The following is a 13,887-nucleotide window of genomic DNA, read 5'->3' on the forward strand; positions in this document are numbered from 1 at the left end:
CTCCAGGGAGCCGGCACTAAGTCCAGTGCGTGCCCCCAACAGACCAGAGCAAGGGGGCAGGGGGAGACTTTTACATGTAAATAGAATGTAATTCACGCATAACCCTAAAAAAAAAAAGTCTGGAATCTGTAGACTTTAAGGCCATACCACGTGGCAGGAACTGTCAACCCAAAGAAATATCGCGGTGAAGTTTAACTTTAAAGATAAATATTTCAATCAGATTACAGGCAAAAAAGAAAGTTATCTTCAAGACAGGCTAGCCTCAGGCTAGAGTGTTTTTCATAGCAACTTTCAATGTCACAAGGCATCGGAATAATAGCAGCAGCGTTCAAAGGTAAAAAATAAAAAATAACGATTGAATCAAGAATTCAATATCCGGCCAAGACGTTATTTATTGTCAAAGGCACCATAAATGCATTCTCAAACATTTAACACCTCAGAAAATAGAGCACTCCTGAGCCCTGCTTGAGAAAAAACTTTTTGATAATGAAATTTAGCTAAATAAGAGATGTGTCACAATAAAAGATTCAGTAATGGTGACAGCCTTCAAAAAAAGAAGAAAAGAAAGAAAAAAGACTGATCATGAGCACTAGATCATTTGGACATATAACTGACACTATCGAACTTCATATCACTTAAGGTAATAAGAGTGAATGGGATAAGCTAACCTATTAAAAGTAAGGAAGTCTGGCCAGTGTGGCTCAGTGGTTGAGAGTTGACCCAAGTAGTCACTGGTTCAATTCCAGATCAGGGCACATGCCTAGGTTCAATCTCCAGAAGAGGGTGCGCAGAAGGCAGAGAGAGATGTTTCTAATCTCTCTATCCCTTTTTCTTCCTCTCACTAAAAGTCAATAAAAGCATATATTTTTTAAAAAGCAAGGAATTATTAGATAAGAATCAAAACATGATCTTTGACAATAGTATATATTGTAAGTATAGAACTATAGCCCAGATCCTATATAATAAAAGGTTAATATGCAAATCAAAGGGCAGAATGACCGGTTGCTATGAGGCACACTGAACACCAGGGGGCAGACGCTCAATGCAGGAGCTGCCCCCTGGTGGTCAGTGCGCTCCCACAGGGGTAGCACTGCTCAGCCAGAAGCCATGCTCATGGCTGGTGAGTGCAGGGGCAGTGGTGGGCAGGCCTGGCTGAGAGACCCCTCCCACCCCCCACCCCCAAGTGCATGATTTTTGTGTGTGCACTGGGCCTCTAGTATGTTAATAAGTGGGGAAAGCAAGTTTTGGAACAATTTGTATAGTTTGATCCTATTGTATTTAATAGTAATGTGCATGATGTATAATATGCACATATTATTTGTATATAATTTATACACAGACAACATTTGGAAACATCCACAAGAAATAACTGTGCTATTTCTGGGGATTGGAATGAAGGGTAAGGAGAGGACAAGTATACTTTCACTTTTTAACTATATCTCTCTGTATCTTACATTTTTTTGAAGTAAGTATGAAGTTTCTATTACAAAAACTTAAACAAAATTAACTGAAGTGTAATTCAGAGTGCTATTGGAGAACTGAAAGATGCAAACACAGGAGGGGCCACGAGGCCATGGAAGGCTGACAGAGTGGTCTTTGAGCTGAAAGAAGGAAGGTGCCCAGCCCATGACCTCCAGGTGCACTGAGACCATGTTGAATACACCTTAGGAGCCAAAGTACAATGTACATGGTGGAAGGGCTGGAGGTAAGACTGGAAGGAACCAAGGAGTTAGAATCTTACATTAGAAAATGAGATTTCCTCAAAGTATTTGAAGCAGAGGAGTGACTTGACTGGGCTAGCATTTTGCACAGATTACGATGGTGACCATTCGGGGAATGAGGTAAAGACCACAGTCCAGATAAACATGATGGTGGCCTAAGATGGTGGCAATATAGATGGAGAGAAGATGGATTCACATTCAAGAGATACTGAGGCAGAACTTGATAATAAATGGGATGTCATGATGGTGGGGTGACACAGAAGGAAAAGAGAGTCAAGTCAACATGACTTCCAAACATGGTACTTCAGGGGCAAAGTGGGGGGATATGGAGGATATCTGTAATACTGTCAACAGTAAAAATCATAGTAAAATAAAATATAGGAATTAGAAGTAAATTTGTGGATGAGGAGAGAGAAAATGTAAGCTCAGTTTGGGTAATATTGGGTTTGCAGTATGGAACATTCAGGTAGAGGGAAGCAGGTGTAAGACACTGGAAAAGGTGGGTATGTGAAATATGGAAATAAAAATCACTAGTTTGTAAGTAATAGCAGAGGACAATGCAGAGAATTTTAAGAAGGGACTGAGTGATGGTATAATGCCTCCCATGAGTCAGGGTTTTCTACAAGCTTCAAAGACAAAAACAGAAATGTTTGCTTTCATTCCTAGAGATCACTTGCCAATCTAACTGCTTACCAAGAATGGTGTCAGAGCCCTGGCTGGTTTGGCTCAGTGGATAGAGCATCAGCCTGCAGACTCAAGAGTCCCAGATTCGATTCCAATCAAGGGCACATGCCCTGGTTGTGGGCTCGATCCCCAATAGGGGGTGTGCAGGAGGCAGCCGATCAATGATTGTCTCTCATCATTGATGTTTCTATCTCTTTCTCCATCTCCCTTCCTCTCTGAAATCAATAAAAATATATATATATTTAAAAAAAGAATGGAGTCGGAGATTCCAGACAGCAAAGAGGACACAATAAAGCAAGAGGTGGGTGGAATCCTCCCGACAGGCTTTGGTCCTGAAGGAATCTGAGTTATTTTTTGTCTCTTGGGAATTGAGACTGGACTTCTCTCAGGGGCTTTGAGGCCATCTCTTTAGGAAGAGCGATGGCCATTTGGCCTTCCTCCCCAAAACTGGGCCCCTGGGTGTGGCCTGACCCTTCCTCGGGATAACCAGATGGCAGTCCAGGCTGTCCAATAGCATCAAGGAGGAGATGACATTCAGAAACCTGCCCCACCCCCGGGCAAAAATAATTCAGCCATCCTTTCAAAACAAATAGCTAAAAGCCCAGCACATGTTTAGAATTTAAACATGCTGGTACCTAAATTCAAAAGCAACATTTTAATCAGTTACATCAGATTGATTTATATCCAAGACTCATAGGTTTAAACTAGGTTAGTGGACAGTCTGATGACCAAGAAAGCCTTATTGCAAAGTTGCACTTCCTTTGTTTTGAGAAGCAATAATGAGGGAAAGGACGAAGGCCCCAGGTAAAAGAAATTGACTCAGGAACCTCATAACAAGGCAGAGGCCCAAACAATTTTAATAGAGATGGAGTTTTAAATCTTTATTATGTTGTTTAATTTTTTCCTGTATGTTCATATATTTGTAATATCAATAAAAACACTCAATTGTTCTTGGATAGTAACTACATTATTTACTACTGTTAAGTGGCTTAGCATTTGCCTTGAGAAAGAGAATTTTAATCTCTTTGAAATTAAAAATTTTCATCACTGTATGTTAGGTGTTAGAAACAACCAAATGTGTTGACTATTCAGACTATGTATCTTTCACTGTTGTTTGGTAACTTGGAAGTGGTAACACTGTTGATATTGTCATGGAACTTTATATTCTATCTCAGTTGTTACAACTTCACATATCAGGATGAGGCGAAGCTGCGAATTTCTAGTGTCTAGCTAGCCAGAAGCATATATCCTGGCTACAGCAAACCGGATACTTTTATTTTCTCTGAAATAAAATTCTCTTTGTCTAGAGTCCTTTCTCTCTCTCTTTTTTAATAGCACTCATGTAAAATGCCTGGCACTTATCAGGCCCTCGAATACACACTTTCCTGTCTGCATTATATTTTACCATCACTATTTTATGGGGAACAATCAGAAATACCTGCACTGTGCAGTCAATCCAGCTTCTCACAGGCAAACAGAGAACTGAGGCAAATTATTCAAATGTTTTCATGCAATCAACCAGACTATTGCGGTTTAAACTAACTGCTTCACCTTGCTTATTCACTTTAGTTAGGTAATCTAAATTTCTGTTTCCAATGAACAGCTTTTACTTTTTTCAAACAGTTTCTTTTCCTTTGTAAATTCTAATCTTGAGTTCCCATTTCACTTCTATTTACCATGCAGTCTGAGGATCTTAGACTTGAATGCTGTTTCCACAGTAACAAGCCTCCGGATGATCACGGCCCTGGGAATTGAGTTCTCAAGTGTGTACACAAGCCCTCAACTCTCAGTACCCAGCACAGACCATTGGCTCCAGATTTTGCCCGTGGGGATCAGGGACAGTCCCTGCCTGCTCACCCTGCCTGGCAAACACTGCTGGGGAGCAGAAGCCCATGGTTCCTCAGCAGGGTTTGTGTGAACTGAGGAAACCCTCTTTGCCTTGCACAAGAAGGAGAGTAAACAGTCTCAAGTACAATGTCCCAGATCTATTGCAGCTCCTGCAACCTTGTGGAGCTGAGAGTCAGCTGTTGGATAAAAGGAGCTTCTGTTTCTCAGAGCTACCAGGTGGACTGAATTTCTCTAATCTCTTGGGTTTTCCAGGTGGATGCAATAAAGCATGCTTAAAAGCATAGTGTTTTTCTCATCACTGCATTTCCAAATCCTACTTACCCTTCAGGGTTGAGCTCATCTTATTTTCTGTATTAAATTATGTTGCTATTGGGAATATCTTTAGACTATAGAAAAGTACAAAATTACAAATAATAATATAGCAAACAATTGTGTACTATTAGTGTCATATATATATGTAAATATATATATATATATATATATATATATATATATATATATAAAATTTATTTCAGAGAGGAAGAGAGTGATGGAAACATCAATTATGACAGAATCATTGATTGGCTGCCTCCTGCATGCCCCCCCCCCCCCCACTGGGAATTGAGCCCGCAACCTGGGCATGTGCCCTTGACCTGAATCGAACCTCGGGCTCTTCAATCTGTAGGCTGTCGTTCTATCCCCTGAGCCAAAGTGGCTAGAGCTATTAGTTAGTTTTTATTTAATAAAAAATGTGTCACTGAAAGTGTTGCTTTTGAAGTAGCTTTTCTACCGATTCCCAACAGGATTCTTTCCCCCTCTCTCCAGAAGCAAAGTGTATCTCTTACTTGGGCAGTTAGGTAGAGTTTTTGAAAGGTGTGCCCTTTTCTGGAACGCAAATTTTCCCAAGCAGCCCAGTTTCAGCTCTAACATGACGGAACTCTATGACCCCTTCCTCATGGAAGCAGGAGAAGAGCCTACGGTACAGGGCACTCTGGAGCTTCAGTAGGGTCCACCATGTCTACTGTAACCACTAGCCCTCTTTTGACCTCCCCAGGTCCCTCTGATTCTTGTAGCATTAAGCATTTGGTCCAGTTTCCAGTCATTTATTTTGTACCAACTTTATGGATAGAAAATGTATTGTTTCCTAAGAAGATAATAAAATCTTGAAGCAGTATCATTCTCCTTTTAGATCTAATTGGGAGAAAGCCCTTGTAAAAGTTCTTATACTAGAGTAGTTTACACTTGTAAGCCAATCTCCCCATCAGAGAAGTGTATACATAGAAGTGTGCCTAAATTTATAGAAAAAATGATGCTGCAGCCATCCAACAGTTATTGATAACCTACTATGATCCAGTTTATGAATTAAGCACTATAAATATATAATAAATGCATAAATATTTATAACTGCATTATTAAAAAATAAAAAATAAGCAAGGAGCTATTACAACTGATACCACAAAAATATAAAGGATTATAAGAGACTACTAGGAACAATTTAATATGTCAACAAATTGGACAACCTATAAATAATGGATAAATTCCTAGAAACATACAATTTACCGTAAGTGAATTATGAAGAAATAGAAAGTCTGACCAGATTGATTCATAGTAAGGAGATTGAATCAATAATCAAAAACTTCCTAATAAACAAAGTCCAGGACCAGATGGTTTCCTTGGTGAATTCTACCAAACATTCAAAAACAGAGTTAATACTAATCTTTTTCAAATTCTTACTAAAAAGAGAAGAGTAGGGAACTTTTCTAAACTCACTTTATGAAGCCAGCATTACCCTGATATAAAAACCAGACAAGGTTGTCACCAGAAAAGAAAATTACAGGTCACTATCCCTGATGAACATAGATGCAAAAATCCACAACAAAAAATATTAGCAAACTAAATTCAACAATACATTAAAAGGATGTTATACCATCCTTGGTCAGTTGTTCAGTTGGTTGGAGCATTGTCCCATATACCAAAAGGCTGCATGTTCAATTCCTGGTGAGGGCACATACCTAGGTTTTGGGTTCAATCCCAAGTCAGAAAGTTTACAGGAGGCAACCAATTGATGTTTCCTTCTCTCTCTCTCTCTATACCTCTCTCCCCCTTCCTCTCTCTCTAAAAATCAATAAAACTATATATTCAGCTGAGGATAACAAAAATATGTTACACCATGATCAAGTGGAACTTATTACAGATTTGCAAAGATGGTTCAACATCTGCAAATCAGTCAATGTTATATACCACATTAACAAAATTAAGGATAAAAATCATATGTCATATCAATAAATGTAGAGAGAGCATTTGACAAAATTCAACATTTATGAAAAACTCAACAAAGAGGGTTTAGAGGGAACTTACCTCAGCATAATAAAGGTCATATATGACAGATCCACAGCTAACATTATATTCAACTAGAGGCCCAGTGTATGAAATTCATGCACAGGTGAGGTCCCTAGGCCTGGCCTGTGATCAGAGCCAATCAGGTTCCCTGCCTCCCTGCCTCCTCCTTCCCTTGCCACCACCTCAAGGTTCCCCACCTTCCCCCTCCTCCTTCCTGCGTCTGCTGCCGGTTCCCTGTCCCAGCCCAGGCCTGGCCCTGATCGGGCAATCGGGACCTGCCAGCCTGGGGGAGGGGACAACCACCACCAAGGCGGGTGGGCAGTGGGCTGATCAGGGCCTGCCAGCCAGGGGAAGAACAAAGGGAGGGACCCAGGAGGTTGGCTGCCAGCCCCAAGGAGGGAGCCGGCCCTCGGCTCCCCTAGGAAAGGGGCTGCATCTGCTGCCACCAAGTCCTGGTTCCCCATCCCAGCCACAGGACCCAGCCACAATCAGGGCCTGCTGGCCAGGGGGACCAGAACGCTGGCCAGTAGGCCCCATTGGCGATCGGAGCCTGTGGGCTGGGAGCAGCTCTGCATTGACCATCTGCCCCCTGGTGGTCAGTGTGCATCATAGCAACTGGTTGTTCCAGTCATTCTGGTTGTTCCGACATAACAGTGGCTTAGGCTTTTATATATACTGGAAGAGATGATGAAAAACAGAGAAAGCTCTTCTAAGATCAGGAACAAGGTTAGGATGCTCACTCTCACTACTTATATTCAACATGATAATGGAAGTCCTAGCCAGATCAATTAGGCAAGAAAAAAATAAAAAATAATGGGCATCTAAATTGGATAAAAAGTAAAACTGTCACTATTTACTGATTACATGATATTATATATGGAAAACCCTAAAGACTCTATCAAAAAACTGTTAAAAATTAATAAATTAATTCAATAATGTTGTAGGTTACAAAATCAATACAAAAAAGTCTGTTGCATTTTTATACACTAATAATGAACTATATGATAGTGAAATTAAGAAAAAAAATTCTGTTTATAATTTCATTTAAAAAATACCTGAGAGTAAATTTAACCAAAGAGGTACAGACATGGATGCTTAAAACTGCAAGATAGTAAGTAAAGAAATTTAAGAGGATGCACACACAAAAATTGAAAGGTATTTTGTGCTCATGTGTTGGAAAAATTAACATTGTTAAAATTTCCATACTGCTTAAAGCAATCTACAGATTCAATGCAATCTTTATCAAACTTCCAATGTCATTATTCACAGAAATAGAATAAAAACTCCAAAAAGTTATATGGAACCACAAAGGACACTGAATAGCCAAAGCAATGTTGATAAAGAAGAGCAATCAGGGAGGTATCACAACCCCTAATTTCATATTCTATTACAAAGCTATAGTAATTAAAACAGCATGGTTTTTGCATAAAAACAGACACATAACTCAATGGAAAAGAACGGAGAGTCCAGAAATAAACCCACAGATAATTTATGGCAAAGAAGCCAAGAATATACAATGGGGAAAGGAAAGTCTTTTCAATAAATAGTGTTGGGAAAACTGAACAGCCACATAGAAAAATATGAATTGGGATCATTATGTTATACCATATGCAAAAGTTAACTGAAAAATGGATTAAAGACTAGAAGATAATATCTGAAAGCATAAAACTCTTAGAAGACAACATGTGGTTAACTCTTTGACGTAGACCTCGGCAATTATATTTTTAATTTGGCACCAAAACTTAAAACAAAACAAAAGTAAAAATAAACAAGTGGGACTACATCAAACTAAAAATATTCTGCACAGCAAAGCAAGCAGTTGACAAAATAAAAAGGCAACCTACTGAATGGGAGAAAATATTTGCAAATTATTTATCTGATAAAAGGTTAATATCCAAAATTCAAAGAACTCATACAACTCAGCAACCAAAAAAATTCCAATTTAAAAATGGGCAGAAGATACGAACAGACATTTTTCCAAAGATGGACAACAGGTACATGAAAAGATGATCAACATCATTAATCATAAAGGAAATGCAAATCAAAATCACAATGGGATATCACCTAACACATGTTAGAATGGCTATTATAAAAAAGGACAAGAAATCACAAGTGTTGGTGAAGGTGGGGAGAAAAGGGAAACCTTGAGCACTCTTGGTAGGAAAATCAGTTGGGGTAGCCACTATGGAAAACAGTATGGAGATGCCTCAAAATTTTAAAAATAGAACCAGCATATGATCCAGCAATTCCACCTCTGGGTATTTACCTGACGAAAATGAAAAAACTAAATTGGAAAGGTATATGCACTCCATGTTCATTGCAGCATTGCTTACAGCTGCCAAGATATGGAAACAATCTAAGAGTCTGTGGATGGATAAATGTATAAAGAATTTGTGATATCTATATCTATCTATATCTACATCTACATCTACATCTACATAGAATAATATTCAGTCACACAAAAAATGAAACTTTGCCATTTGCTCCAATATGGATGGACCTCAAGGGCATTCATTATGCTAGGTGAAATAAGTCTAGACAGACAAAGACAAATACTAAATGATTTCTCTTTTATGTGAAGTATAAAAAATAAAGCTCATTGAAACAGGCAGAAACAGGGTAGAGGATGGAAGAAAGGTGAAGGGGGTAAAAAAATCTTATCAAATATATATGTACTAGAGGCCAGATGCACGAAACTTGTGCAAGAGTAGGTCTTCCTTCCCTCGGCTGCTGGCACTGGCTTCCTGCGGCACCCAGGACCCAGGCTTCCCTCACAGCCCTGGCTTCGTCCAGAAGGTCGTCTGGAAGGACGTCTGGTCTAATTAGCATATTATGCTTTTATTATTATAGATTAAATGCATAAAAATTTGTTTTCCCCATCTTATGTGATATCTCAAATGATTATGATGCATTTTTAAAATAATAATTTACAGTTTAGGTGTATGAATGGCACCCATGACTTCAATAAAGGCTATATTATTAATTTTATAACTTGTTTGTATTTTAGGAATTTTTAAATGTTTAGTTATCTTTTTCCAAAACAACTTAAAAATTAAGAGTGTTTGCCAAAACAGCTGAATAAGAATTGTCAAATCATCAGTACCATTGATTTCTTTACCAGAGTTTCTAAATGCGTTATTGCACCTCATTCTTTGCCTTGCATTGGCATCCAATCACTATACAGAGAAACTGCCAAGTCTGGTGTGATGGGACTGACACCGCATCTTCTTGCCTGGGACTGTGTGTGAACACAAATTACAGCTGTCCTTCAGCTTGGATTGCTGAAACACACCTGGCCCCATACTCCATTCTGTAATCTGGGATTGAAATCAAGCTAAACCAACATACATTTGAGTGAAACTCTTTATGAATTGATCATGGATATACCTTATTGATTGTAACTAGACAAATTGCATTATTATACAGTGGACCGTCTTTTTAACTGACACCATTTACAATTTCACATAAAATATCCCTATAATGTTATCTCCATTAAAAATGCAACAAAGCACCATGAGTGTAAATTTATCAAAGTCACAGAAACTGTTCTGGTCAGTCATCAGTCAGGAACTGAATATCCTGAACCAAACATTTAACTATAATTTGAATTTCTTTTTTTTCCCCAGACACTGCAAATGGATGTCAACAAGCTGAACATAACCTTGCTCCGAATATTCCGCCAGGGAGTGGCGGCTGCGTTAGGACTCTTACCCCAGCAAGTGCACATCAATCGCCTCATTGTAAGATGCCTCCATTTCACATTTCCAGAACAGGCTTGGATCTTTTTTTGAAGGTCTCAATAATAAAGAACAATAATTTAAAACACCCATTCTATAGTTCTATGGCCCCTGAGCCAAATCTAGCATACCAGTGGTTTGGGTAAAGAAAGTTTTATTGCAATAAGCCACAGTCACTTGTTTACATATTGACTATGACTACTTTCATGTTACAGTGACAGAGCTGAGTCATTCTAACCAATTGTTTGGCTAGATCAAAGGTTAAAATACTTACTCTCTGGCCCTTGACAGAAAAAGTTTATCAACCCTTTCATAGTTCAAGGCTTGTACCCCGGTAGGTATGAATAGAGGGGCCCAACATACTAGTCTCACCAACCTGACATACACCCAAAACATTCTTCCTAAAAGTTTTTTTTTCTTTTTTATTTTATTTTATTTTTTTTAAATTAAATCTTTATTGTTCAGATTACATTTGTTCCTCTTCCCCCCCCCCCCATAACTCCCCTCCTTCCAGTTCCCGCCCCACCCTCCGCCCTCACTCCCCACCCACTGTCCTCATCCATAGGTGCACGATTTTTGTCCAGTCCCTTCCTGCATCTCCCATTCCCCTTTCCCCCCCAAGAATAGTCTGTCCATTCCCTTTCTATGTCCCTGATTCATTATAATCACCAGTTCATTCTGTACATCAGATTATTTATTCACTTGATTTTTAGATTCACTTGTTGATAGATGCATGTTTGTTGTTCACAATTTGTATCTTTACCTTTTTCTTCTTCCTCTTCTTAAAGGATACCGTTCAGCATTTCGTATAATACTGGTTTAGTGGTGATGTACTCCTTTAGCTTTTCCTTATCTGTGAAGCTCTTTATCTGACCTTCAATTCTGAATGATAGCTTTGCTGGATAAAGTAATCTTGGTTGTAGGTTCTTGGTATTCATCACTTTGAATATTTCTTGCCATTCCCTTCTGGCCTGCAAAGTTTCCGTTGAGAAATCAGCTGACAGTCGTATGGGTATTCCCTTGTAGGTAACTGGGTTTCTTTCTCTTGCTGCTTTTAAGATTCTCTCTTTGTCTTTTGCTCTTGGCATTTTAATGATGATGTGTCTTGGTGTGGTCCTCTTTGGATTCCTTTTGTTTGGGGTTCTCTGCGCTTCTTGGACCTGTAAGTCCATTTCTTTCACCAGGTGGGGGAAGTTTTCTGCCATTATTTCTTCAAATAGGTTTTCAATATCTTGCTGTCTCTCATCTTCTGGCACTCCTATTATTCTGATATTAGTCCGCTTGAAGCTGTCCCAGAGGCTCCTTACACTATCTTCACACTTTCGGATTCTTTTTTCATTTTGCTTTTCCAGTTGGGTGTTTTTTGCTTTCAAATCTTTGGTTTGATTCTTGTGCTCCTCTGGTCTGCTATTGGGTATAATATTCTTTATTTCAGTCCGTGTATGCTTACTTTCTAATTTCTTTATCGTAGCATCGAGGGTCTCATTAGTTTTCGTGAGGCTCTGCTCAAGTTTATTGCAAGCCCTCAAAATTGTGATTTTTAGCTCCATATCCTCCATTTCTGTCATGTTTTTTTGTCTCCGAATCTTTTATGCTTTCTTGGTGCACCCCCTTGTGGTCTTTGTGCACAGTCTTGTTCTAGTTAAGCCTTAATTGTTGTAGTTAATACTAGAGGGATTTGACCACCAGGCCGACTGGCTGTGAGAATCAACTGTGGGAAAACTTCAGTCCTCTGGGGAGGTGCTAATCTAGCCTTTGCCTGAGGCGATCCAGCAAATGGCTCTGCGCAGGGCTTGGGCGGGGCGGGATCAACAGGGCGGGGGGAGGGAGCAGCTATGGCTGCTCTCAGTCCGTCCCCAGGGGCTCCGCCTCTCTGTCCCAGCAACCGCTGCAAACCTCGGAGGGACCGTAGCCAGACAGTCCCGCTTCTCCCGTTTGAGTCTGGGTCCCTAGAGACTCGCCCGGATCTGTAGCCCAGAGTCTGAGACTCCCTCCTGATTGAAAACAACAACCGCGCCCTCAGCCACCAGCCCGCTTTGCACGCGCACCACCGTACCTTTAAATTTTCCACACTGTGCCTCTTCTGAGCCTCGTAATGCTGTTGTTTTTCCTTCTAGTTGAAGAGTCTCTCCTCAGCCAGCCTTCCTGTGGTTCTGGTTGATGTCCGTTCCGTCTTTTAGTTGTAGTTTTGAAGTGGTTGTTTGTGGCAGCAGTCTCCGGTGTTTACCTATGCCGCCATCTTCGATTCTCCCCTTCTTCCTAAAAGTTAAGCCTTCTGCATCAGTTAAAACATTGTCTCCATGCGGCATCTATGAAAACCCCTTCAAGGATAGCAATAGGATGAAGATACTGAATGCACAGACAGGACTTTGGTTAAAAATAAAGGAAAACCAATCCTTGAGGACAGCACTCCAAATGGAATGCAAGAATAGATGGTTCTGAAAAGCCTGGAGAAAACTTGGATAGGTATGTGGGGTGGGAATGAGGCAAACCCAGAGGGATTTATGAATAGAGCCCACTTTAGACCCATCTATCAATCAATCACCCACACCCTTCCTTCCCCGCTTTTCTCAGTGTTTGGGAACCTTGATGTCATCCCACCACTTGTTCCCATCTGCACCTGAAGGCAGGCATGAGCAAAGGCAGAGAAAGGCAAATTCAAAACGGATGACTTTCTCTTTGTAAAAAGCTAATTATCCAAAGTTCCTGTGAAAAGGGACTTTGGAATCATCTTGCAGTTTTACAATTGTTCTTAATTTCCACTGCAGTGGGAACTCAAGCCAGGGCCGCACAGTCCCCTTGCCTTGCATTCTGATTCTCCTGCTGGAGCTCAACTTTCTACTGAATCAACATCCTCGTGTCCAGCTACGGAGAAGAATTTGCTTTTTACTTTGGTTTAGGGATTTTGTTTCTTTTCATTGTTATGTGTGTGTGTGTGACTTTATTCTCTAAGTCAACTATTTTCTTGGATCAAATACATTTAAAAACCAAAATTTTTAGCTCAGTACCATAGAAGAGGAAATACACTATTTCCTAGTGCCCTGAAAGAGGGAAATGGGTTTTATATCCAAAGTATCTTATTTTAATGAGAAGACATAGAGATGTAGGTACTAAAGATGTCTTAGCTCTAGACTATATATATATAGCTCTTTGCAGGGGTAAAAAGGCAGGAACACGACACGCATATCCCCGGAGAATGTTGGTGGCATTTATCACACCTGTTTCTAGGAGCAGTTATTATAATGGGTAGAGTTATGGTGATACCCAAGGTAGCAGAGCATCTACTTTGGAGACATAACCGTATGTCTCCTACACCTTAGGGGGCATAAATAGTGGTGTAGGAAAGAGCAGAAGTGGTGATGAAGAGCATCTACTTTGGAGACATAACCATACCCCGTTTCCAGCTCGGCCATCTCCTAGCTGTATGACTGCAGGCAACCTACTTATGTGTCTTCAATTGCAAAATGGAGAGAACTATAACACCTTTGTCCGGGAGGGGTTTTGAGCATTAAATGAGATAACAGATTTAAGGCACATAAGAGTGTGTTAGGCAGAAAACAAGTGCTCTAGTCTCGCTA

At 40.0% G+C, this 13,887-nt stretch overlaps 1 protein-coding gene across 3 annotated transcripts in view; it reads left to right on the forward strand.

The window, feature by feature from the left end:
• PTPRR (protein tyrosine phosphatase receptor type R) overlaps window positions 1-13,887 on the forward strand; it is a 257,394-nt gene that overhangs the window by 124,505 nt on the left and 119,002 nt on the right. For all 3 annotated transcript variants that reach the window (XM_070409730.1, XM_070409727.1, XM_070409729.1), the window contains exon 3: window positions 10,199-10,312. In XM_070409730.1, coding sequence (XP_070265831.1) covers window positions 10,199-10,312 — 114 coding nt within the window. The remainder of the gene's footprint in view (window positions 1-10,198; window positions 10,313-13,887) is intronic.

Source organism: Myotis yumanensis, unplaced genomic scaffold (assembly GCF_028538775.1).
Source record: "Myotis yumanensis isolate MYYU_CA2020_CCGP unplaced genomic scaffold, mMyoYum1.0.hap1 SCAF_3, whole genome shotgun sequence".
In the NCBI taxonomy this organism is placed as follows: Eukaryota; Metazoa; Chordata; class Mammalia; order Chiroptera; family Vespertilionidae; genus Myotis; species Myotis yumanensis.